Source organism: Littorina saxatilis, linkage group LG4 (genome assembly GCF_037325665.1).
Source record: "Littorina saxatilis isolate snail1 linkage group LG4, US_GU_Lsax_2.0, whole genome shotgun sequence".
Classification (NCBI taxonomy): Eukaryota; Metazoa; Mollusca; class Gastropoda; order Littorinimorpha; family Littorinidae; genus Littorina; species Littorina saxatilis.
This window is the reverse complement of record NC_090248.1, coordinates 39,065,102-39,092,989: the sequence shown is the minus strand read 5'-3', so window position 1 is coordinate 39,092,989 and position 27,888 is coordinate 39,065,102. Positions and strand designations below refer to the sequence as shown.

Below are 27,888 nucleotides of genomic sequence, written 5' to 3'. Positions count from 1 at the left end.
TGTCTCTCTCTCTCTCTCTCTCTCTTGTTCTTTCTCTCTCTCTTTGTCTCTCTTTCTCTCTATATAATTATATCTATCTATCTCTCTGTAATTGCATACAAGAGACAAAAATACAAGTCCTGGAATAAATAAGACCACCAAAAATATGGCTTTATTTTTTCAGACTTTGTGCCAACCATACTTCGTTTTGGACACTCTGTGCCTTTACGAAGGTTGCCGAAGGCCAACGAAGTTTACCGAACCTGCTGAAGTAGAGTAGCAGATTTGACTCTATTGCGAAAGAGTGTCAAAATGGCGGTTCCAGGAGGATTTCAAGCTGGCACTGCTGCAATTCCGTCTTCTCAGGTTGAAATCAGCGTTTCTTGCAGGTAATGATGAGTTTGTACCTGTTGGTATCATCGACAAGTAGAATATCCTTCCTGTCGAAGGATTCTGGTACTCTCTTCTGCTGTAGTTGTGTTCTATGTTGCACTGCGCTGCAGGCGTACGGAAGTGTAAAATTACAAGCTCAGTTTCGTTATCGAGTTTGTTTCAATGTGGACACTTGTCGCATTCTGACTCTCTCTCTCTCTCTCTCTCTCTCTCTCTCTCTCTCTCTCTCTCTCTCTCTCGCTCTCTCTCTCTCTCTCTCTCTCTCTCTCTCTCGCTCTCTCTATTTTCCCGTTTTTGTGACAAGAGGAACAGATTTAGCGACTGAACTGTCACTGTCAGCTACAAAATGTATGTATCACATGTGATGATGTGTATGTTCAGAAGCTAGCCCCTCCGCCCCTCCCCCCCTCCCCCCAAACACACTGTATAGTGTATACATACATGTGTGTAACTGTAAGTGCAAGGACGATTCACACTGTTCCAACGATGAACATTCTTGCTAGCTGGCTTTTACTTCACACCTGCTTGGCATTTTCCAGATGATAAACATCCGTCTGCTAGACAACAATGTCGTTCACATGCACTGTCCAAACATTCTTTTTCTCGCACTCGAAGTCTGGCACACTGACAAGTACAAAAACAAGTATTCAAAGATAAATGCTGATAAGAAATTATTGATATTAATAAGAATAAGAATAAGAATACTTTATTATCTCATAGAGAAATTCAGGCGTGGTACATAACAATAACACAAACAGGACATTGTTTTTACATAAGACATATAGCACTATATAACAGGGCAGGTTATAAACACACCTCCCACATACCTCTCTGGCCATTCCTTGCATTGTGCTTACGCATTCAGTCATGAACACATCCATGTCTCACTTACACATGGACATTCTTATACGCTCAACTTACCCATTCACACATGGACATTCGACCACGCTCCACTTACACCTTCTTATACGCTCCACTTACACATTCACACATGGGCATTCTTATCATATATATGCTCCACTTACACATTCCCACATGGACATTCGACTACGCCCACTTACACATTCCCACATGGACATCTTTAAAGCACTGCGCTTACATATTCTCGCACACCTACGCGTATAACGGACTATGGCTAAACATCATTGCAAAAAAATCATAGCATACAATATATCACAGAAAATATACGGACGTACATAAAACCAATACATACATGTACATTACTACTGATTGCACTGGCAGAAGAGGGGCTGCGTCGGGTATGTGGATGTGTTTACATGTTGCCAAGGGTGACGGATTTGGGGATGAAGCTGTTTTGCAGCCTGAGTGTCCTAGCTTTGTGCGTGCGAAGTCTACGGCCAGAGGGAAGGAGTTCATAGAGGTGGGCAAGGACATGGGACCTATCTGAAGCTATCCGCCTACTCTTTCTCACCACACGCTTTTCATACAGGGACTCCACACTTGCTTGCTGCCTGCCAATCACCTTGCTACTGACATTCACCATTCGCACTAAGACATTCCTGTTCTTCACACTCAGACCTCCATACCAGGACACAAAACCAAAAGCGATGACAGACTCGATGAAAGAGCGGTAGAAAGTTCGAAGGATAGAAGGGTTCACATTCAACTTCCTAAGTTTCTGAAGGCAGTAGATGCGTGACTGACATTTTTTGTGTATGAGGGTGGTGTTTGCATTGAAGGACAGCTTATCATCGATAACTGTGCCAAGATACTTATATTCAGTCACACGCTCAACAGTCACACCATCAATCATCAGGTCAGGGACAGGGGCAGGGTTTCTTCTAAAGTCTATCAGAAGTTCTTTGGTCTTTGTCACATTTAGGTCTAAAAAGTTGTCTTTACACCAGGTGTTGAAATGTTCTACATCTGTAAAGTAAGTTGCGTCACTATTTGAGAGATCTTCTAGCGCTGTATCATCTGAATATTTGATAAGAAGGGTGGAGTCAGTGCCACTGCAGTCGTTAGTGTAGAGTGTGAACAACACAGGGGAGATAACTGTACCCTGTGGAAAGCCTATGGAGGTGGACCTAAGGGAAGAGAGAGCTGTCTGAAAGCGGACGGACTGCTTGTTCTTGCCATAGGCATGAGTTCTGCCATTTGGCAAATTCTTGCGTAATACTAATAGTAATATAGTGGTAATCAAGTTTGATCTTGGACTTGATAGGTTTCGCATGATGATATGAAATCAGGTTTGAAATGTGCTCTGCAGTCCAGGTTTTTGATCATCACACATACTTAACAGCGAGGCGACACACATAAGTTATTTACGGAGCACATGTGAGACAAAAATTATTTGAATGCTCACATAATCTTCTACATTATAACGTTTCACGTTTAGATATGATTAAAAAGTATGAAATTCAAACTTTCATTGATACATGAATATAGATCTATCTATAAAATATTAAAAATGTAAAGCAAAAGTAGACACACCATACAGTAAAAAAAAAAAGGGGGTGAGACTGAGAGAGAAAAACCCAAACATATTTCAAAATTGTGACCGAATACATCACGCCGGGAATTTTGTCCACCCACCCCATCTATATCCACATTTTCCTTGAATTATAGAGAAACAAACATGAAAATCGTTGGGTGCCAGACAGAAAGTTAGGTGAGTGGAAACTCAAGAATATGCCAGACACCGCAGCCCAGCGGCCAGCCAAGACCTCGTGCCCCGGTCACGGTAAACAAACCAGACAAGCGCTGACAAATAACACGCGCCGGTAACAGGAATTCAACAAGCCAGACGGCAAATGTTAGGGAGAGGTTAACACATGTTATGGCACATGCCATTAGTAAAGCAAAGCCTGCACTTGTTAATAACTTTTTTTAAACTTAAGTCATGGCCAAGGAGCTCTGATACAGTACTCCTTGGTCATGGCAAATATGTAATACACCTTTCGTTTTACAAGTTTTAACTGTGTATACTGGTGGGCTTGTATAGATGCACTTAAATACTTGCTGTACCTTCATGAACAATACATTATTGTGCTTGTGTGGGTTTTTTTCAGGAACTTGCGAGACTGTGATGTTATGTCCAAATCTGATCCGATGTGTGTACTGTTTCAAAAGGATGCCAGATCAGAAAAGTACTTTGAGGTGAGTAAAAAATGGCAGTGTCTTTAAAATCATGTAAAAATTGCTGAAAAAAAAATGCATTACCTGTTGTAAATGTTATCAACATTTTTGTATACATGTATATATATATATATTATATATATGTGATCTATTGAAGTTAACCCAGCCGCATGGTAGTAGTATGTAGTCAAAATGCCATTTGCAGAGAAGGCACAGGAGGAAATTTTACTTTTTATACAATTTCAAGAGAAAGTCAATTAAGCCAAGGGGAGTTATATTTGGCTTGTTGTAAGTAACATTCGTTTCCAGGAAGGCTATCTATAAAAGGTGAAGTCACAGCAGCTTGGTATCTTCTAGGTCAACTTATGTGCAGACCTGCTAGTGCCTTATCCCCCTTTGTGTGTACACGCAAGCACAAGAGCAAGTGCGCACAGAAAAGATCCTGTAATCCATGTCGCGTTGGAGTTCAGTGGGTTACACTTATAGAAACACGAAAATACTCAGCATGCATCCCCCGAAAGCAGCGTATGGCTGACTAACTGGCGGGGTAAAAACGGTCATACATGTAAAAACCATGGGAGTTTAAGCCCATGAATGAAGAAGGAGAAGATTTGCTTATACATTTCATGATTCACTATTTATTTTTAATTGGGGACAAAGGAAGTTCTGAAGAAATATCCGTGAAAGCTGTTCTGGTTGACCAAAACATTGGGCACTGAACTTTAATTTTATTTTCATTACATTGTGTATATCTTTTTATTTTGTTCATGCAGGTTGGTCGCTCTGAGATTATTCAGGACAATCTGAATCCTGACTTTGCCAAGAAGTTTGTCATGAGTTATTTCTTTGAGGAGTCACAAAAGCTCAAATTTGAAATGTGAGTACATGTATAACTGTGGAAACTGGTGACCATGTGACAGATAGTGAATGGACATTTTTGGCACTTAATCGACGGGCGCCGTGGCGGGGTGGTAAGACGTCGGCCTCTTAATCGGAAGGTCGAGGGTTCGAATCCCGGCCGCGGCCTCCTGGTGGGTTAAGTGTGGAGATTTTTCAGATCTCCCAGGTCAACTTATGTGCAGACCTGCTAGTGGCTTATCCCCCTTCGTGTGTACACGCAAGCACAAGACCAAGTGCGCACGGAAAAGATCCTGTAATCCATGTCAGAGTTCGGTGGGTTATAGAAACACGAAAATACCCAGCATGCATCCTCTGAAAGCGGCGTATGGCTGCCTTAATGGCGGGGTAAAAACGGTCATACACGTAAAATTCCACTCATGCAAAAACACGAGTGTACGCGGGAGTTTCAGCCCACGAACCTAGAAGAAGAAGAAGAAGGCACTAAATCAGCTATTAAAATGACAATCTCTTGACTCCATGGATACAAAGTACATCGTAACCCCTCTTTTGAGACCTCCACAAAATCTGAGAAAATAATGTCTTAACAAGTCGCTGAAGGCGAAATTACTACATTTAGTCAAGCTGTCGAACTCACGGAATGAAACTGAACGCACTGTAGTTTTTCACCAAGACAGTACAGCTTTGTCAATCCCCGCGAGAAGGAAATCGCTCACCTTCCACGTGCAAAACGCAGTGAAATTAACACGCCAGAATAGCGCGGTAGCGTATGGTGCTAAGCAGGAAAGCGCGCTTTTCTGTATTCTTGTTAACTTTTGGAGCTTGTTTTGAATACAACCTATCATATCTATATGTTTTTGGAATCAGGAAATGATAAAGAATAAAATGAAATCATTTTTGGATCGATTTCGTAGATTTTTATCGTAAGACTAATTAATCTATTTTCGTTAATTGTGATCACATTTTAAGAGTAAACATGACATATGTATATATTTTTAGATTCAGAACATGATGAAGAATATGATGCAATCAATTTTAAATCTGTTTGCAAAAAATTGATTTTAAAGACAACTTTAATGAGCAAACTCATTAATTAATTTTTAAGCCTCCAAGCTGAAATGCAATGCCAAAGTCCGGGCTTCGTCGAAGATTACTTGACCAAAATTTCAACCAATTTGGTTGAAAAATGAGAGCGTGACAGTGCCGCCTCAACTTTTACGAAAAGCCGGATATGACGTCATCAAAGACATTTATCAAAAAAATGAAAAAAATGTCTGGAGATACCATACTTAGGGTCTCTCATGTCAAGTTTCATGAAGATCGGTCCAGTAGTTTTCTCTGAATTGCTCTACACACACACACACACACACACACACACACACACACACACACACACACACACACACACACACACACACACACACACACACACACCACGACCCTCGTCTCGATTCCCCCCTCTACGTTAAAACATTTAGTCAAAACTTGACTAAATGTAAAAAGGACGGAGTCTTAAAATGGAGGTAAATTTACAGAGGTTATGAACAGAACATGTGAGAAAACAAGGTCTTAAAATGGGGAAGTCTTAAATTGGGGGGTCTTAAAAGGGGGGTTCTACTGTATAAATCATTTCATGGACCAAATGACCCTATCACTCAGTGGTTTGCGTTCATGTTTCATTTGTTGAGTCACTTGAGAAAAAGTGACTCTATGTAATCGGTCAGTGTTAGTCTGTCCGGCCGGCCGTCCGGCCGGCCGGCCGGCCATCCGTAGACACCACCTTAACGTTGGACTTTTCTCGGAAACTATCAAAGCGATCGGGCTCATATTTTGTTTAGTCGTGACCTCCAATGACCTCTACACTTTAACGATGGTTTCGTTGACCTTTGACCTTTTTCAAGGTCACAGGTCAGCGTCAAAGGAAAAATTAGACATTTTATATCTTTGACAAAGTTCATCGGATGTGATTGAAACTTTGTAGGATTATTCTTTACATCAAAGTATTTACATCTGTAGCCTTTTACGAACGTTATCAGAAAAACAAGGGAGATAACTAGCCTTTTCTGTTCGGCAACACACAACTTAACGTTGGGCTTTTCTCAAAATTAGACATTTTATATCTTTGACAAAGTTCATCGGATGTGATTGAAACTTTGTAGGATTATTCTTTACATCAAAGTATTTACATCTGTAGCCTTTTACGAACGTTATCAGAAAAACAAGGGAGATAACTAGCCTTTTCTGTTCGGCAACACACAACTTAACGTTGGGCTTTTCTCGGAAACTATAAAAGTGACCAGGCTCAAATTTTATGTGAACGTGACTCATTGTGTTGTGAATAGCAATTTCTTCCTGTCCATCTGATGCCTCATATAATATTCAGAACTGCGAAAGTGACTCGATCGAGCGTTTGCTCTTCTTGTTAATAAAAGTTTGCTTTGCCAAGTGTAACGCATTTATTCCAAGACATCATAATCATTATGGTTTTGTTTTCAAGTGTCACATCAGAAACAGACTCTCTTTGTTAACATGTCTGATGGATTTGTTTTGTTCTGGACATAATTATCCTAATTAATCCAAGTCTAGTCTTTAATTTAATCGTTTTGATATTATGTTTTTTGTGAGATACCTTTTTGTGGTTGCAGGCCTAAACACAAATTTCTGCTTTGTAAAGACTGACAAAGTATTTGTTCTTGTACTTCTAATTCCCACTGTCTTGATAGGTTCAGGGCATTGTATTTCATTATCCCATCAACTTTTACACAGTGCCGGCTGTATCTATTCCTAACTCTCTTAAATTTAGCAGTAAGGCCTAAAAAAACAAGAGGCGAAGCCTTCAAGGCTCACGTAAGAAATTGACAAACAGTAACACAAACTCAATCACTCCGTCACACATACACACACACACACACACACACACACACACATACACACACACATACACACACACACACACACACACACACACAGTAAGCATAGGTGAAACTGTGCAGGAAAGCGAGACACTAGATCTGCCAACTAGTCTCGGCCCGCTCACAATAACAATGACCGAGACTTTCAGTAATTCCTTCGCGTGACGTCTAACCCTCTTACGTCATAATATGACGTCTTCAAATGTTAAAGTTTCTATCACACACTTCAAACACTTTTGACTGAGACGTAATCTTCTTATGCGAGCTTTATCCATAGACTCGGAAATGTTTAAAGTTTCTATCACACACACACACACGCACGCACGCACAGACAGACAAAAGTTAGCATCGCATAGGCTACACTTACGTGAGCCAAAAATAGGTGTGGTTACGGTAACCCGACCTACCCTATTTTTAGGGGCCGACCCTATAACTTTTTATTACATTTGTCAAAAAAACACACAAAAAACAAGAAAACGAGTGCAGAAAACGCAATGAAAGCGAAAGCGCTCGAGTCGCACACTTATTTCCCTGTCAAGTAGGTTTAATTTGTACACAGAAAAAAAAGTTAAAAAAAAAAAAGTGATTGCCTACCTTCCTACCCTATTTGTTTTGGCTATGTTACCGTAACCACACCTATTTTTTTAATTTTTTTTGCCTAAGAAAGACTTTGATTCAATACATTTCCGTATCAGACATTTGTTCTTGTTTTTTTTTCTCTCCCAATATTTACATATAATTATACAAACATGCTTATTCAGAACTGTTATTTGTACATGTACTTTGATGTCTTTTGAAATTTATTATTTCAGCTATGATGTTGATTCGCCAAGTTCAAGGTTGGATCACCATGTGAGTTGTTTTGCTGACGGATTCACATAAAATGCTGTATTTTAATGCCAGAAAAACTCTTGAGTTGTATTACTGTTTGATGTTGCTGCATGTGTTAATAGGAGGTATCTTGAAAAAATGTTACTTTATGGATTTTCTTGTAATTTGTTAACTTTTAGTAGTGCATTTTGTGTGTGTGTTTATGTGTGTGTGTGTATGTGTGTGCTAAATCAAACTTAAGAATATAATGAAAATGAAGCTTCTTTTGGCTGTCTAGGAAGATTTTGATCCTTTCAGAGATCCTAAGTCAGAGTCAAACCTTGTACTGTTGAGTCGACCCCCAAATACAAGTCAGACCATTTGACCTACAAACTTTTATCTGGTTGATATTTGATTCTGCATTAACACATGTAATATATGCTGGGTTACATTTATTTGTTGTATGTGCTACAAGTCTGTGTACATGTATATGTTTAGCTGAAAATAGTCTCAGTTTCTTTTCTTTGTTATTGACAGGATTTTCTTGGATCTTTGGAGACTACTCTTGGAGAAATTGTTGGGTCACCCGGCAGTAAATCTGAAAAACCGCTCAGGTTTGTTGGTTACTACATTTCATTAGTCATTATTTCCTCTTGAAAAATGATAGCAAATATGGCACGAACCTGCATGCATACATGTATTTACTAGTCTTGTGTGTGTGTGTGTGTGTGTGTGTGTGTGTGTGTGTGTGTGTGTGTGTGTGTGTGTGTGTGCACAAAAGCGTACATGCAGTCACACACTAAAACACACTTACACTCTCTCTTTCTAAATATCAATATTCTTCTCGAACATGCAGATACGAGTATGCACAAACAGACATGAACAAGCAAAATTAACATAGTTCCTCTACAAAGCAGATGAAAGATGTTACAAACACATTCAAAGATAGAGATTGCATATCAGATAATACTGTGGTAAACTTTTGGTTATCGGAACAAAATCTCATTTTATACATTATTTACTACTTTATTGGTGTTTTCATAAAACTGTAACTGTAATTTTGTTCACAGGGGCCCAGTACAGAACAACGGCAACATTATTTGTAAGTATTTTTTTAGCTGTGTACCGGTACACATTCCCAGAGCGGTTTTTATTTCAGTTGTCTTGTTTCATACAGGTATTTTGTACCAGTATACCAGCATTGTAGCATGAGATTCTGGCCAGGTAGTTATCCATCAATGCAATGAAGCCATTCAAAGTGCAAGCCTGCATACTTAATTTTTTTCCTTGAGAAAAAGTGAGGCTTATATCTGTATGTGGTCTGCAGTGGGACTCTTTGATCTGTTAAAATGTCTCCAGCAGTGGAGAAAACACTTTCAGGTTGGACACTCATTGCCCTGATTGTATTCGTGTGTTTTTGGCTCACGTAAGTGTAGCCTATGCGATCATAACTTTGTCTGTCTGTGCGTTTGTGCGTGTGTGTGTGTGTGTGTTTGTGTGTGCGTGCGTGTGTGTGTATGTCTGTGGTAGAAACTCTAACATTTGAAGACGTCACATTACATTGACGTCACATTATGACGTAAGAGGGTTAGACGTCACGCGAAGGAAGTACTGAAAGTCTCGGTCATTATTATTTTGAGCGCGCCGAGACTAGTTGGCAGTCGTGTCCTGTAAGTAGGCTACATGCAGACAGACAGATCTAGATCTAGTGTCTCGCTTTCTTGCACAGTTTCACCTATGCTCTTTCTGTGTGTGTGTGTGTGTGTGTGTGTGTGTGTGTGTGTGTGTGTGTGTGTGTGTGTGTGTGTGTGTGTGTGTGTGTGTGTGACGGAGTGATTGAGTTTGTGTTACTGTTGTTTGTCGATTTCTTACGTGAGCCTTGATGGCTTCGCCTCTTGTTGTTGATAGCTACAGAAATGCAAGAATACGGGTTCAAAGAATACAGTTCAAAGAATACAGGTTTGAACACATACATGCTGAGAACACAAACCGGTATTTCATCTTCAAATCAACTTAACAGTATGGTGTTTTTACATTTAGTCAAGTTTTGACTAAATGTTTTAACATAGAGGGGGGAATCGAGACGAGGGTCGTGGTGTATGTGTGTCTGTCTGTCTGTCTGTCTGTCTGTGTGTGTGTGTAGAGCGATTCAGACTAAACTACTGGACCGATCTTTATGAAATTTGACATGAGAGTTCCTGTGTATGATATCCTGAGACGTTTTTTCATTTTTTTGATAAATGTCTTTGATGACGTCATATCCGGCTTTTCGTGAAAGTTGAGGCGGCACTGTCACGCTCTCATTTTTCAACCAAATTGGTTGAAATTTTGGTCAAGTAATCTCCGACGAAGCCCGGACTTCGGTATTGCATTTCAGCTTGGTGGCTTAAAAATTAATTGATGACTTTGGTCATTAAAAATTGTAAAAAAAAATATTTTGTATAAAATGATCCAAATTTACGTTCATCTTATTCTCCATCATATTCTGATTCCAAAAACATATAAATATGTTATATTTGGATTAAAAACAAGCTCTGAAAATTAAAAATATAAAAATTATGATCAAAATTAAATTTTCGAAATCAATTTAAAAACACTTTCATCTTATTCCTTGTCGGTTCCTGATTCCAAAAACATATAGATATGATATGTTTGGATTGAAAACACGCTCAGAAAGTTAAAACGAAGAGAGGTACAGAAAAGCGTGCTATCCTTCTCAGCGCAACTACTACCCCGCTCTTCTTGTCAATTTCACTGCCTTTGCCATGAGCGGTGGACTGACGATGCTACGAGTATACGGTCTTGCTGCGTTGCATTGCGTTCAGTTTCATTCTGTGAGTTCGACAGCTACTTGACTAAATGTTGTATTTTCGCCTTACGCGACTTGTTTTGTATACAGTGGTACCCCCCTTTAAACAGGGTTCGTACAGATCATGGAAAACCTGGAAAGTCATGAAATTTGATTTTTAATTTTCCAGGCCTGGATAGTCATGGAATTTCAATTCAAGCCATGGAAAGTCATGGAATTTAACAAAAATAAGAAAGAAAAAAAAATGTAACCTTTAGCACGCCAGCGGCGATTTTTGTCGCCCAGCCATCCCCCCCCCCCCCCCCCCCCCCTTGCCAGCCAGCAGCGATTTGCGTCGCCAGCACAAGGCTTATTCGTATGTCCTACTTCTCGTTCGTATTTGCGTACGAGAATAACGATATTTTTAACGGCACTTGAGCCAAAGCGAGGCTCACTTCCTTCCGTTATCTCGTCGTGTCGTCTGCGCTGCATTTGAGTCGGTTTCGTCAAAGTTTTCTGCTTTTGTTTTTGCATCGATAAAGTACTTCGACAAGCAAGATGGAGGATGATGAGTTTGAAACTTTCTTTCGAGTTGTTTCTTGACAACAAAAAGTATGCGGAATTGGAATAAATTACCGAGGAAGATCTTCGCAATGAACTGTGTATCGCGGTGAAAAAAAAGACAGTTCGTCAAGTCACAGTGACGGTTACGAAACGGAATTTACGAAAGTGCAGATGGATACAAACAGTGGCTGGTCCAGTTTAGTGAAATGACAGGACCAGCAAACATTACCGGTAATCTGACTGCGTAGCAAATGCTTGACTTGCTTGTCGAAGAGACACTGCGTAGAAACTGACTCAAATTCAGTGCAAAGCAAGCCAGTGTCAAAACTGGCAGTGACAAGACGTAAAAAGTTTGCGTGTTCGGAAATGGCGACCTGTGGATCTAGTCATGGAAAATGTTATTGAGGCTCATGGAAAGTCATGGAAAAGTCATGGAATTTTGTTTCTAAAAACCAGTGGGGACCCTGTTTAAAAAACAACCAATTTTTAAGACACACACACACACACACACACACACACACACACACACACACACACACACACACACACACACACACACACACACACACACACACACACTCCACCTTTAAGACCTTGAATTTTTAGATATTTTGTTTATTACCTCTGTAGATTTATATCCATTTTAACTTTAAGACTCCCTCCTTTTTCAAGACCTGGTTTTCTTGGAATTGTATGGTCTTAAAAGGGGAGGTCCACTGTATCGCTGCAGCTTTAATTTTAGACGAATGCATTTAAAATTTGATGACCTGAATCAGGCAGCTGAGCAGTTTCACATACAAACAAGAGCAAGTTTATTTAAGCGCATAGTGACTTAAAGCGCCATTAAGGCAGCAATAGAAAGACCATAAACGCCATTTTAAACTCATTTTGTTGTAGTCATAGTCTGTATGACCTTTATCACTCTGTGAGTCATGCTTGAGAATGGAGTTACACATTTGTGCATTTGACACATATAGAGAGTTATGTTCATTTTATAGAATTTTAGTGGTCCTGTATTTTGTTTGTTATTTTTGAAACTGCCACATTACCTTTAGGTTTAGAGTTGTTAGTTATTTGTTTGTTTGTTTTCTCCCTGTGTGTTCACTTTTGAATTCCATTTCCTTTTGAAATATTGGATGCATCTTAAGACTAATTTTAAATTACTTTTGCGCCATGAAAAGTTAATTACTTCTACATGTAGTAGTTATAAAGATGTTGCCTTTGCTGTATTAATTTGCAATTTTTAATTTTGTTTCAGTTTGTTTGTTTGTTTGTTTGTTTGTTTGTTTGTTTTTGTAGAAAAGAAGAAAAACACTTATCTGATCTCTGTTTCAGTGAGAGTAGAGGAACTGAGCTCATGCAAGGTAAAAGGTTGATTTCTTATGTTGTGTTTTTCCATATTGCTTTCCTTTGTCAGTTCGCTTGGTCAGTTCGCTTGTTTTTTTAGTTTTTGTATTAGTGAATGTATATGTTTGTGTTGTGGCTCCATTAAGAACAGGTCCTTTTCCCCTCAAGTCACTTTTACCTTCACCTTGCAATCCAGGGTATAGCAGTGAATGTTTTCTGTTTGTGTTGTGGCTTCATTAAGAACAGGTCCTTTTCCCCTCAAGTCACTTTTACCTTCACCATGCAATCCAGGGTATAGCAGTGAATGTTTTCTGTTTGTGTTGTGGCTCCATTAAGAACAGGTCCTTTTCCCCTCAAGTCACTTTTACCTTCACCATGCAATCCAGGGTATAGCAGTGAATGTTTTCTGTTTTCCTAATAGACACTCTCTGGAACTTGCTCTGTCAGGCTTGTGCAGGTTGGGAAAGAGTGAATGCTCTTGCATGTCCAGAGACAGACTTTCCATGCTTGCTCCTTGTGTACGTGTTTCAATCAATCAATCAATCAATCAATCAATCAATCAATATGAGGCTTATATCGCGCGTATTCCGTGGGTACAGTTCTAAGCGCAGGGATTTTTTAAATTTTTTTAAAATATTTTTTTATGCAATTTATATCGCGCACATATTCAATGCCGTGTGAGATGGATTTTTTTTTACACAATACATCACGCATTCACATCGACCAGCAGATCGCAGCCATTTCGGCGCATATCCTACTTTTCACGGCCTATTATTCCAAGTCACACGGGTATTTTGGTGGACATTTTTATCTATGCCTATACAATTTTGCCAGGAAAGACCCTTTTGTCAATCGTGGGATCTTTAACGTGCACAGCCCAATGTGTTTCAGACACAGCCCTCGCTAGTGGCTCGTCTATGATGTCAGGTGGAAAAGTTTGCCTCAGTAAAAAGCAAGAGTTATTCACTCTTTCAAAACCCATATGATATCAAACACAGAAGAAGAAGAACAACAAAACACAAAACAAAAGACGGACAACATTATTTCTGAACATTTACATTATTTATTTTCTGCCTTTTCTTTGGTTTTTTTGCTTTACATCCAGACGTACTTGGGTTTACTGACAGAAGTTCTTGTATTTGTACGTATCTCTTTTACAAAAGTTACTCACCCCATTTTCATTTTTAATGAACTTTGCTTACGCTTCAGGAAATCGCCACAATGCATTTCAAAGCGACCAACTTGGACAAGAAAGACTGGTTTGGCAAATCAGACCCTTTCCTGGTTTTTCACAGAGCAAATGAAGATGGAAGGTAAGTTGTGCATATAATTATGTGACATGGGTTGAGTTTCTTGGTTTTACCACTGCAGTGTTTTTTTCTCATTCATGCTTTACAATGCTGTGGAATGTAATATGGAGCATTATAAACAACTTATAAATGTTCCCTTTGTCTCAGAGATAACTAGTAAAGTATAGTGGCTTGACAGTGGTAGGTTCTTGTTGGTGACTAACTCAACTATTTTTTTTTTTTCAGTTCATAACTGTTAACAGATACAAATGTTTGTTTGATGCAGAAATTCCATGCAGATTATAGAATATTTTATTGCCAAGAGTGCTCAAGAAATGTGTCTTAATATAACGGTTAAAAAGTCATGCACACCCAGACACAGATTAAAACAAAAATCCAGTGAGATAAATTAAAATACATGCTAGTCAATATAGACTGCGAGTTGAAAGAGGTGCAGGCTTGTGGGGTATTGCATTTGCCATTGCTGAACATCAAGAACCTAAATCCATCAGAGTTATGACAGTTACACTTACAGGTTGTGTAGATGGCAAAGTGTATTGTCAAATATGGTTTTCAGCTAAGCATTCTTCTGTGAAAAATATGACTGGTGCACTTGCAGGGATAAATTCGTCACACTGGTTTTGTAAAGATAAGAATTATCAAGAAGCTTTTGCAAAACAACTGTCAATGTTTCAACAGCTTCTTTTACCAGGGGTAGTGTGCATGAGTAAGTGCCCTGCTAGGTAATGGGCGGTTCTGGTGAGGTTGTGCCCCATATTTCTTTCGGCTGGTAACTGGCGCCACCTCGTGGCAAGAACACACGAGAAAGGAAAAAAAACTTGCATTGGTCCCAAATAGCTTATCGGTTTGGTAACAGTTCGTGTGTAAGTCGTGCATTTTATACGGTAAACAGACAATGGTCGGTTCTGGTGAGGTTATGCCCCTTCTTTCTTTCAGCTGATAACTGGCGCCACCTTGCGGCAAGATCACAGGAGTTGTCTCATGTTATCACCCCAGAAGCGCTCATTGGAACCATGCAATACATCTCAAATGAATCTCAATATCAACCAATCTGACCCAGTGCTTGGTTCCCACTCAGTTGGTCATTTGTCATGCACACTTCCCTATGTCTTTTAAAGTTCTAATAGACGATTTTCAAAAGTAACTCTTTCAGGATTTTCAGCGGTCTGGAAGAGTAACTGGGCTCCTTTACCTCGAACAAGCTTTTCACATCTTGGGCATGTTCCACGCTTCCGATTGGCTTTACTCCTGCGATTGTGATGAACAACTAACTCTGATGTGTATGCTATGCAGCGAGCGCTAAATATGATATTAATGAGTTATTTCCAGAAAACGTCAATTAAATGATGATCATTGTTGCAGCTACACGGTGGTGCACAGAACAGAGGTGATCAAGAACACGCTTAACCCTACCTGGCATCCTTTGACTGTGCCTGTGCGTCAGCTCTGCAATGGCGACTATGACAGGTAACACTACTGATGGAAGGAGAGCAACAAGAAGAAGTTCAATTTATTTAGTTTGCTTAAAGGCACAGTAAGCCTCCCGTAAACCATCACAGATACTGTCAGGCTTTTACACACTGTACAAACACCCTTTCATTTAAACACTCACTGCTTTTGAACATCCTAGGTGCCCTCCGTAAAGAGCGAGCAATTTTCAAAGAATTTATTTTTGCGTGGTTTATCTTACCCCTGAGCCATCACGAACACGTGTGATCCAGTTTCCTTTTTTCACAATGTAGTAATCAGTTTGTGATTTCAATGCGACTCGCTGTAAGCTTATCTGCAATAGCACGTTATTGTGTACCTCTGAATCTAAATGCAACAAACGGCTGCGATTCACACGAACTAGAGCGGTGGAAGTTGACTGTTCAGAGGAACGGGCGCTAGGCACAACCGTCGTCTGCTACGAGAATGACGGTTTGCGTGACACGTTTCCGGGCTTTTCTTTTTTCAAACTTTCAAAACTTCGAATTGTACTGATCTTGTCTTGATGAAAGAAGAATTCTTTTATGATTTAAGAATGTTTGTGCAACAAGCTGTCAATATCATTCTTATCTAGATTTTAAAAGTTAGTTCTAGCGCCAAAACGAGGCGCCTGATTTGCCGATCAGACGGTCCACAAAAATAAATTCTTTGAAAATTGCTCGCTCTTTACGGAGGGCACCTAGGATGTTCTCAAGCGGTGAGTGTTTAAACGAAAGGGTGTTCGTACTGTGTGTGAAAGCCTGACAGTATCTGTGATGGTTTACGGGAGGAGTACTGTGCCTTTAATACCATAAAAGCCATTCATTCATGAGTGTGTCTCAAGATCTCCCCTTTTAGACACTACTTTTAGGGCGGGGATGTAGCTCAGTCGGTAGCGCGCTGGATTTGTATCCAGTTGGCCGCTGTCAGCGTGAGTTCGTCCCCACGTTCGGCGAGAGATTTATTTCTCAGAGTCAACTTTGTGCAGACTCTCCTCGGTGTCCGAACACCCCCGTGTGTACACGCAAGAACAAGACCAAGTGCGCACGAAAAAGATCCTGTAATCCATGTCAGAGTTCGGTGGGTTATAGAAACACGAAAATACCCAGCATGCTTCCTCCGAAAACGGCGTATGGCTGCCTAAATGGCGGGGTAAAAAACGGTCATACACGTAAAATTCCACTCGTGCAAAAAACACGAGTGTACGTGGGAGTTTCAGCCCACGAACGCAGCAGAAGAAGAAGAAGACACTACTTTTTGACTCACATGCGAAGCAAAAGTGAGTCTATGTACTCACCCGAGTCGTCCGTCCGTCCGTCCGGACGTCCGTCCGGAAAACTTTAATGTTTGATATTTCTTGGACACTATTCAGTCTATCAGTACCAAATTTGGCAAGATGGTGTATGATGACAAGGCCCCAAAAAACATACATAGCATCTTGACCTTGCTTCAAGGTCAAGGTCGCAGGGGCCATAAATGTTGTCTAAAAAACAGCTATTTTTCCCATTTTCTCTGAAGTTTTTGAGATTCAATACCTCACCTATATATGATATATAGGGCAAAGTAAGCCCCATCTTTTGATACCAGTTTGGTTTACCTTGCTTCAAGGTCAAGGTCACAGGAGCTCTTCAAAGTTGGATTGTATACATATTTTGAAGTGACCTTGACCCTGAACTATGGAAGATAATGTTTCAAACTTAAAAATTATGTGGGGCACATGTTATGCTTTCATCATGAGACACATTTGGTCACATATGATCAAGGTCAAGGTCACTTTGACCCTTATGAAATGTGACCAAAATAAGGTAGTGAACCACTAAAAGTGACCATATCTCATGGTAGAAAGAGCCAATAAGCACCATTGTACTTCCTATGTCTTGAATTAACAGCTTTGTGTTGCATGACCTTGGATGACCTTGACCTTGGGTCAAGGTCACATGTATTTTGGTAGGAAAAATGTGTAAAGCAGTTCTTAGTGTATGATGTCATTGCTAGGTTTAGTTATTTGACCTTGACCCTGAAGGTCAAGGTCATGTCAAGGTCAAGCATGTGAGTCGTATGGGCTTTGCCCTTCTTGTTACATTTTTTTTTCATAATATAATGTATACAATGAGGGCGCGGGTATGGATATGTAGTTCTAGAAGAGCTTTCAGCCTGGATTGGAGAGAGAATTGGAAGTGGAAAGTGTTTGGGGATAGGGGAAGTTTCACTGAGTTTTGCTATTTAGAGCAATGCCAATGATACTGATCAGTACTTGCTAGGAGAAGAAAAGAAATAGAATTTTTTGAAGTGCTTATTCAAGAAGAACGTTTTGATCAGAAATAACATGACAATGAAGTATTTTTCATTATGTGTCTGCTTAAGTGTCTTTTGAATGAGATATAATGACATTATGACAATATTTCTGTTTGCTTCCGGTCAGATTTAGAATAATTTTTTCTAACAAACATCTATTTTTTAGGTCCATTCGAGTGGAGGTCTTCGACTGGAACAGAGATGGAAGGTAAGAAAAAAACTGATATAAGGTAGTTTGTTTGAGAAAGTAAATGTGTCTGGTATTTTGACTGCATTGTTATTGTATAGCATTGTCTCAAAACAAAAGTGATAAGAGTTGTCCGTCCCTGACATAGCCCGCGGCGTTGTCGGCGGGTAGTTCTGGTTGTTTTGTTTACGTCCAAAATAGCTGAACGAGAGAAGAAGATAAGTGGTGGAGGGAAACGTTACTGTGTCTGCTGTTCAAACTACGCGGGTAAAGACGTTGAAGGGCGAATTGTCATGCGGTTCCATTTTGCAAACACAAACCGGTACTACCTGCCGTTCCAGGGGCGCAACTCTGTCCGACTATCGCGTTAGTTTCGAGACAGTGCTATTGGTGGTACATATAAGTAATAGCCGTGGCCAGTTTAAAAAGAATGACTCTCTGATCTGAAATTTTCCTTTTTGACTCACATGCGAAGCAAAAGTGAGTCTATGTACTCACCCGAGTCGTCCGTCCGTCCGTCCGGACGTCCGTCCGTCCGTCCGGAAAACTTTAACGTTGGATATTTCTTGGACACTATTCAGTCTATCAGTACCAAATTTGGCAAGATGGTGTAAAGTAAGCCCCATCTTTTGATACAAGTTTGGTTTACCTTGCTTCAAGGTCAAGGTCACAGGAGCTCTTCAAAGTTGGATTGTATACATATTTTGAAGTGACCTTGACCCTGAACTATGGAAGATAACTGTTTCAAACTTTAAAATTATGTGGGGCACATGTTATGCTTTCATCATGAGACACATTTGGTCACATATGATCAAGGTCAAGGTCACTTTGACCCTTATGAAATGTGACCAAAATAAGGTAGTGAACCACTAAAAGTGACCATATCTCATGGTAGAAAGAGCCAATAAGCACCATTGTACTTCCTATGTCTTGAATTAACAGCTTTGTGTTGCATGACCTTGGATGACCTTGACCTTGGGTCAAGGTCACATGTATTTTGGTAGGAAAAATGTATAAAGCATGTGAGTCGTATGGGCTTTGCCCTTCTTGTTTTGTTTTGCTGTTGAAACTGAAAGCTATTCAACTGATTTTTTGGTTTAAACAAGTAAGAAACTTTAAAAATACGTATTGATAAATGTAATGGTAATAAATTTATTAATGAAAAAGAAAAAAAAAGAAATTGACTTTTTATTTTTATTTTTGGGGTGTGATTATCCTTGAAAATTACTCACTTAGATAAAAAGGAACATCTTTTATTCTTTCTGAAAAGAAGTGTTTATGAATATGAGTGTGTGTGTGTTTGAAAAATAGTTTTCTTTGCAGGACAAACTTGCTTAAATGACATAGTTTTATTAAGATTGCTTGATAGTGATAATGAATAAATTATAAGGTCTGTGTCATCACAGTTTTTGTGTGAGCTTTTGAGTGTTTGTCTAAATAAGGTGATGAAATATGTGACCCTCCACCACTAAATGAGTCGCATGTCACCTCGCGCGGTTCTGCGCTAGGCTTAATATAAGTCCGGGGAGTGTCTGGTAACAGTGTGAAAACATTTAATTTTATACATTGTTTTTGTTACTGATTATGTAATGTGATTTTGTACAATATTTCAGTCATGAAATCATCGGGGAGTTCACCACAAACATGAGAACGTTGTCTCAGGGACCCGGTGAAAATAACCAGTATGAAGTAAGTACCAAAGTACAAAAGTGTGCTAGAGCATTAAATCAATGTTCTGCCATTGGTAAATTGTAGCTGAAACAAACATCGTCTCAGTGACTCAGTCTTTTAAAACGTGTGCGCGTTTAATTTTAGAAAACTCTTTTGCAATCAAGGTTGAATTCAGACACATAGAAAAGGCAGATTAGTTCCTTCTGTATGCGGTAGGTACACCTGTGTAAGTACTGGTACACCAAAAATGTTAACAGAATCTATTACATTTTTTTTAATTCTCAGGACAATAGCAAATAAAAGGCTTGGGTGAAAAGTTCCATGTAACTTTGTAGTGCATCATGCATGGTTTTATTCAAATTGTGTCCTTGTTTTCAGGTCGTTAATCCTCAGAAGAAATCAAAGAAGAAGTACAAGAACTCAGGACAGGTAATGTTTTACTTTTCTCTTTTTACATTTAGTCAAGTTTTGACTAAATGTTTTAACGTAGAGGGGGGAATCGAGACGAGGGTCGTGGTGTATGTGCGTGCGTGTGTGTGTGTGTCTGTCTGTCTGTGTGTGTGTGTAGAGCGATTCAGACTAAACTACTGGACCGATCTTTATGAAATTTAACATGAGAGTTCCTGGGTATGAAATCCCCATACGTTTTTTTCATTTTTTCAATAAATGTCTTTGATGACGTCATATCCGGCTTTTCGTGAAAGTTGAGGCGGCACTGTCACGCCCTCATTTTTCAACCAAATTGGTTGAAATTTTGGTCAAGTAATCTTCGACGAAGCCCGGACTTTGGTATTGCATTTCAGCTTGGTGGCTTAAAAATTAATTAATGACTTTGGTCATTAAAAATCTGAAAATTGTAAAAAAAATATTTTTTTTATAAAGCGATCCAAATTTACATTCATCTTATTCTCCATCATTTGCTGATTCCGAAAACATATAAATATGTTATATTTGAATTAAAAACAAGCTCTGAAAATTAAATATATAAAAATTATTATCAAAATTAATTTGTCGAAATCAATTTGAAAACACTTTCACCTTATTCCTTGTCGGTTCCTGATTCCAAAAACATATAGATATGATATGTTTGGATTAAAAACACGCTCAGAAAGTTAAAACGAAGAGAGGTACAGAAAAGCGTGCTATCCTTCTCAGCGCAACTACTACCCCGCTCTTCTTGTCAATTTCACTGCCTGTGCATCGAGCGGTGGACTGACGATGCTGCGAGTATACGCTTTTGCTGTAAAAATGCAGTGAGTTCAGTTTCATTCTGTTAGTTCGACAGCTTGACTAAATGTTGTAATTTCGCCTTACGCGACTTGTTCTTCCTTCATCTCTCTGTATCTGTGTTTGTGTGCGTTAGTATGTGTGTGGGTGCGTGTGTTTGTACAAGAGACTCTGCTGTGTGTGAAAGTTAAACAGCATACGTCTTGTCATATTGCAGTCAAATTCTTTGTGCTCTGAGCGCGCATGTGTGTGTGTCAGTATGTGTGTGTGCACGCATACGTGTGTGTCAGTACTGAATGTGAGCATCAAACACAATAATTATTTTGATTTGACACAGGTCAAATTGGTGACTGTAGTCTAACTCTTGCTATTGTTTTTCAGGTGGCACTTTTGACCATCAGAATAGAAGCCGAGCACAGTTTCCTAGATTTCGTTAAAGGAGGGTGAGATGGAGTACATTCATGTTTGTTTGTTTTTAAGTGTGTGTCTACATAATTGTCTTGACTAATCGGCAAGTGCTTTTAAACACCAAGTCAATTCAGGCTACAAAGGAAGTCCTGTGCAAAGATTTTCTGTTGTCTTTATTTGTATTAATCATACTGCTTTGCTTTTCTTTCTTTTTTTCCATGAAGAAATTTACATGAATATCAGCCAATCCTGAAAACAAGTGGCAAATGTTAATAAAAGTTTGCTGGTGAGGCTTATTTGCTTGCTGCAAAAAGATGTAAATGCACTGTTAGGTTGTCCTCAAGTAATTTAAACTCTCATGCAGCTCCTATCATTATTGCTACCGTAACAGTCACTTGTAAAAATGCACTGATAGCAATTTCATCTGACATTTTCAGGATGCAGATGAATTTTACAGTTGCCATAGACTTCACAGCTTCAAACGGAAATCCCCAGGCACCTAATTCCCTCCACTACCAGAACCCCTACCAGTTAAACCAGTACGCTCTTGCCATCACGTCTGTCGGAGAAATCATACAAGACTACGACAGGTAAGACAAAATTACCAAAAGAGATAGACAAACTGCTTAAATCTAAATCAAAGAGATAGACAAGCTGCTTAAATCTAAATCAAAATTCTGGTGAATGTTTAAAGTTTTGTTTTGTCTATAATTAAACGTTCCGTGAGCTTACTTCTCTTGTAAGTTTTAGTTACGAGCGGTAAGGCTTGCGTAATTTTGTATGAGTTTCATGGCGATAGTGCCTTGGTGGTTCTTTATACAGAAGAATGGAAAGAAAGACAGGTGGTTCAATGTTTGTTTGTGTGTTTGCTTTTAGCGTTTTAGAGATGTGTGGGGTTCTGAATCCACAAGTTATGTGTCTTTATTTTAGGTTTTGTGTGTGTGTGTGTGTGTGTGTGTGTGTGTGTGTGTGTGTGTGTGTGTGTGTGTGTGTGTGTGTGTGTCTCCATTTGCCTATATGTGTGTGTATGTAAGACAGAGAGAGAAAAGAGGCATACTTGACTGTGCATTTTGTGCATAAGAATACTGGGGTTTTGGTCCTGTGCACTACATTCTTCACCTTTGGACATCGTAAAATGAAAGCTTTTGTTTCCAGAGCGGCAGAATCATACCCCAAGCTTTTATTGTTGTTTGTAGTTATTCTTTGTTGTGTTTTAGTGTGTGTTTTGTTTTGTTCTGTTGAAAGCAAATGAGTGTTTATGTAGAACTAGAAGTGGTGATTCTGCTTGTTACAGTGACAAAATGTTCCCGGCCCTAGGCTTTGGTGCTCGTATGCCTGACGGGAATGTGTCTCATGAGTTTGCTTTGGTGAGCTAGGCTTTTCTTCGTCTTCTTTTTTTCATAGTTCCGTGTGAGAGAGTGTTATTAGTAATAGTAAGATCTGTGTTTCACCCATGTATAAGCCATGCGTGTAACCCAACAGTATAGGCAGAGGATGATATTTGCGTGAGTGGCTGAGAAGAGGAACATTATACACAACTATGTGCACACTTAAAAGCACACTCCTTCCTGGGTGAACAGTGTGGCTCACCATCTCGGATCGGACATGGGATAAGACAGACCTGTTTACCCTTACTATTTTGGAGTAATTTATTACTATTTTTTAGTTTTTTGGGGGGGAAAAATACTCCATTTGAGTCCAGACTACGATTTTCAAATTTGCTTCAAATTAGGTTTGTGTTGCTAATGTTGGCGTTTGTAACCACTGGGTTACTGTTTTGGTCATCAGATTACTATTTTTTGACTTGACCCTTACTCTTGTCAAATGTTGGGGGTAAACAGGTCTGGATAAGATCATCCCTACACTTGGTAACATGTAAAAGTCATGAGAAGGAGTATGCAGACCTGTGCACATCTACGGTTTCTCCGTAATTTCTCTGATTTTTATATGCAGAATACGGTACTACGGATTTTTAATTAAAATTCCGTAATTCTAAAAACAAAAAAATTTTGTTCTTTTTTTCTGATTTAAGATGTTTTGACCAATTAGTTGGCCGTTGCGCTGAAAAGACGTTTTTCAATTTACCGGAAGCGCGCGTGTTCTCAGCATTGAGTCTTTGTTCTTAGACTTAGTTCGTCCAGCGTCTGCGTGGCAACTTGTGATTGAAGTGAAACATGGAAAAGAAAAAGAGTGCGAGATTCAGATAGTGAAGAGGAGACACCAGCTCTGTCACCAAAGAAGAAGAAAACAGTTTGTGTGCTTTGTGAGCAGAATTATGTCTTGAACTGTCGTTACAGCTTACTACTAAAACATTTTAAAAAGTACTGAAATTTGGTTTGTTTACAACTGATGAGCGTTTTGAGTGTGCACAGGTCTGAGTATGCCTTTAAAGATGACAAAATAAAAGGTCTAAATAATATTTATAGAAAAGAAACTTTTGAGAGATGAAACAAAATTGTAGGAATTGTAGTTATTGTGTATTTTGCTTGAAATAATAGTTCATTCTTGAAAATGAAGCATGTTAAACAAAAACACTGTATTTGAAAGAGAAAGAGAGTAGGTGTGTGTTTGTGTGTGTGGGGGGGTGTGTGTGTGGGAGCATGCATGTGTATGTGTACTGGTGTGCATGTTAAATTTGAAAATCAAATGTATTGCATCCAGAGCAGAGCTGACACTACAACCCCCATTGTTGAAACTGGTTTCAGAATTTCAACCCATCTTACCCGTTCTGTGAGGGAGTGCAAGGCGTACTGCAGGCCTACTACACCTCTCTGCAGCGTGTACAGCTGTATGGACCCACAAACTTTGCACCTGTCATTAACCATGTGGCCAAGTAAGACGGCTTCTAGTACTCCTAGGCGGCAAAGCGCATGATCTAAATTGATTATAACCCAAAAATTAGTCTCTAAAAGGGGGGAAAAAATTGTGAAGGAATGCCAGCATATGGTTAGAACAAAAAGTACACTTTTGATGTTGCTTTACCTTGTAAACACCAATCTGGAAGAGTCGTAGAATGTTTTCTCTGAATTGAAATTATGTATTTACTGTGTTTTGTATTTGTGTTCAGTGTATTGATCATATGTTTTTATGGTCGTTTGTCAAGAAAGCCTTGCTGTTTCCTGATCTTAATGGCTAGCTTCGCTTGGCCACAAAAAACCCCAGAGAAAACCCTAATGCAACAGCAATGAATAAGAAGCAGGAAAAACCCAGAAGCATTTGAAAAGCAATGTTTGTGTACCTCCAGGTAATGTTCTTGAATCACGACACATCAGATTTTAAACAATACTCCGATCTGTCATTCTGTGCGTAAACCAAACTACTTCCCAGATTGTTTAAGCTTGATGAATGATTGTAAATATTTTGTGCTTGTGTTTTGTTCAGATTCGCTGCAGCGAAGCGTGACGGCTCAGAATACTTTGTGCTCCTCATCATCACGGATGGCATCATCACAGACATGCCACAGACCACAGAGGCCATAGTCAGGGTGGGTATAGTCTGCACAATTCATGACAGTGGATTTCACTTCAGTTCCTAGTAGTATAGTTACATCCTTTATTGTTGAAGTTACACTTACTGATATTTACAGAAGTTGTTGATCAAAAGTTCACCAATACTGTGGTGGTTTTTTGCCAACCATAAACTTTCTTCTTGTTGTTTGGTTGCTGTTGCGCCCCGCTTTTCTTGTACAAACGAGAAACACGTGGTCGACCATTTGAAACCATGATTGCAGCGATGAATCTGATGTACATGTTATTCAGTGTCCGCCCGATATGATGCCTTTTTCTTTAAAAAAAAACTGCACATCAGAGCCACGTTGAACTGTCGATGGTCTGCAAGTTCAATGATCGCGAAGCGCGTATCAGTTTTCCAAACTCCTGTGAACTCGACCTCCAGCAAAACTCACGTAATCTCGGGCAAAACACATTGTCGGTGATCACTTGGGGCAAGTGATCACTGTGGCAACAGATCATAAACTCCGGTGTGTATATATTCGAAAGAAATGGGGTCGTATTGAGTGGACACTGCATACCATACACATCGGAGTCAGTTATTTGCTGCAATTATGGTTTTAACTGGTAGACCACGTGTTTCCTGTTGGTATAAGAAAAACAGGGCTCAACTCTTCTGAAACACTTGAAAATCCTGACAGTTATTTACGGAAAACGTCTATTGTCTAACTTACATGTTAGCCAGGGTGCAATTTGTAATTGTCACACTTGTTACTTTTCTGTAATGAACATCTCTTGTTCATTTTTCAGGCGGCGAGTTTACCCATGTCCATCATCATTGTTGGTGTTGGTAATGCTGATTTTGAAGGTGAGATTGATGGATTGAATTGTGTTTTTGTGTGTGTGTGTGTTAAATTAGTTTATGCATCTACACATTTGTTTCATCCAGAAAGGATTTATGTGAATTTTTCTTTCTTTCTTCCTTTGACATCAGCATACTTGTTTAACCCTTTCGCTGCCAATCAAAACTTACTTATGTGCATTCCTGATTGCCAGGGAATTTTGGAGTTCGGGGTGTAATAATTCACAAAAAATTCTAGCTCCAAACTGGCAGTAGGTAGGTAAATAAAACCTATGTTATTTTTAAATGAAATTGAACCAAGAATCTGTTTTTAGTGTCTAAACATGGAAATAATAATTAATTTGGCTTATAATGATGTTTAAATATGAACTTTTGAAAAATCAGTCCGGCGCATCTTTCGGTGCCTGTGGATCAAACACAGGTGGCTGTTTTGCTTGCTCCAAGAAAGGATCATAATCACTGTCATCTACCTGTTTCCAACGAATCGTCCGAAAAAAGATCTCCCCCTTCCCCTGTCAGTGTCAGTATCCATAATCATTAGCACCGCCTGTAGCGTCAGTCCATCTTTGTTTTTCCCTACTGGGGCCCGGTCGACTGTCACCGTTAGCCATTTTGACGAGTCAAGCTTTCTCTCCCCTTTCCTGCCCGCCAAGGCCAAAAATAGCCTTCAGACGCAAAACCGCGTCACCATTTATGTTTATTCATGAAAATGAGGTATCCTACCAAGCCATTGGCTGCTATTTGTGTGTCAGCAGTGACGTAGCATTTCTGGAAAATTCCTGAACGGAGAAGACGGGTTTACCCGTCCTAAGGCGCTGCGGCTGCACAAGCGCATGACGGGTATCTATACCCGTCATAAGGCAGTCAAGGGGTTAAGGTTGCAACATATTTTTTTTTGTTTTTGCATCTGGCAAAAAGAAGTTGTTGTTGTTGGGGTTGGGTGTTTTTTTTGGGAGGGAGGGGGGCTTTTTCATCTTTTACTGCTATCCATTCCAAACATGTAAACTGATTTAAATGATTTTGCTTTGGATGTTGTTTTTTTCACAGCTTCATGACCTTTTGACAGAACAAGTTTTAACATTCAGTGTTCCATTTAAAAAAAACAAAAATTTCCCTGATGTGAATTGATGCTTTCTTGCAAAGGATCTTTCATTTACATTTCTTGTTTTTGTTTTTGAAGCCATGAACGTGCTTGATGGAGATGACGTCCGACTATCATACAAAGGAAAGTACGCTGAACGTGACATTGTACAGGTGAGCTTACATGGGCTGACTTTTTGACGTGTGTTTTTGGTCTGTTTTGTTAACTTGGTGTGGCTTCTGTGTGTGCTCTTGCAGTTTGTGTTTTCAAATTTCTACAGTCTATCTTTCAGTGTGTGTAACTTTCAGATTGTTTCTATGCCTCTCTTACGTGTTTCTCCCTCTCTCGTGTGATCTCTGTGAGTTTCCTAGCATCACAAATTTAGTTCTGCTTCACTCTCAGTTCACCCAACAACCCTTTCTTTTGCTGGAGTGGAAACGATCACTGCCAAGAATAAAACAGTAGAACAAATTATCCACACAGTAATTTTAATCATACTTTTCAAAAAAGATTACCAAAGAACCGCACAGACATTTTCCATCTTTTCTTCTTCCAGTTTGTCCCACTGCGTCAATTCCTTGTGGGAGGGGCTCAGGGTCAACCGGTACAAACCTGCCAAGCGGCGCTGGCCAAAGAAGTCCTGGCAGAGATTCCAGACCAGGTGGTTGGGTACATGAAGAAGTACAACATCATACCCCGCCCTCCTCCTCCTTCCAGCCATGTGCAGGGAACAGCACCACCACCCTATCAGCCTTGAACATGTGATAGACAGAGAGAGAGAGGTGATGGAGAGTTTGGTACTCATGCTGTTGTGAATACTCTGCCGTTCTTATCCCTTTTGTGGAAGATTGCTTGTGGATGGCGGTAGTTTGAGGAGGTGGGGGGAGAGGGAGATAAGGGGTGGGGGAGGGGGAGGGTGGATGGAGGGGGATGGGAGGTTGGGGGGAGGTTGGTTTTAATCTGGACACTTCAATTGTTTTAATGTTGTATTGACATCATGAAGTTGAAAACAGGGGCCAGAGAGAGTCTACCCATTTTGCCGTTTCAATGTTCAGACCATAATTGAAACCATGAAGTTGTGAACAGTGACTAGGAGTAACTTCAAGAAAGTTACTAGCCCGCCAGAAATTCCGCTGGCCCGGCATATACCACAGTTATTGCATCTGCAATGTTTACATGGC

General features: G+C 39.7%; 1 protein-coding gene across 1 annotated transcript; it reads left to right on the top strand.

The window, feature by feature from the left end:
• The first annotated feature begins 290 nt into the window (after nucleotides 1-290).
• On the top strand, nucleotides 291-27,594 carry LOC138964705 (copine-8-like). The gene is made up of 20 exons (XM_070336729.1): nucleotides 291-368; nucleotides 3,405-3,492; nucleotides 4,245-4,348; nucleotides 8,054-8,093; nucleotides 8,589-8,665; nucleotides 9,122-9,153; nucleotides 12,739-12,767; nucleotides 13,960-14,063; nucleotides 15,423-15,527; nucleotides 17,989-18,030; nucleotides 19,623-19,698; nucleotides 20,059-20,109; nucleotides 21,289-21,350; nucleotides 21,753-21,905; nucleotides 22,610-22,682; nucleotides 24,021-24,148; nucleotides 24,697-24,799; nucleotides 25,575-25,632; nucleotides 26,807-26,880; nucleotides 27,264-27,594. The coding sequence occupies exons 1-20, from the start codon at nucleotides 292-294 to the stop codon at nucleotides 27,462-27,464; spliced, it is 1,677 nt and encodes a 558-aa protein (XP_070192830.1). The 5' UTR covers nucleotide 291; the 3' UTR covers nucleotides 27,465-27,594.
• Nucleotides 27,595-27,888: the final 294 nt, after the last annotated feature.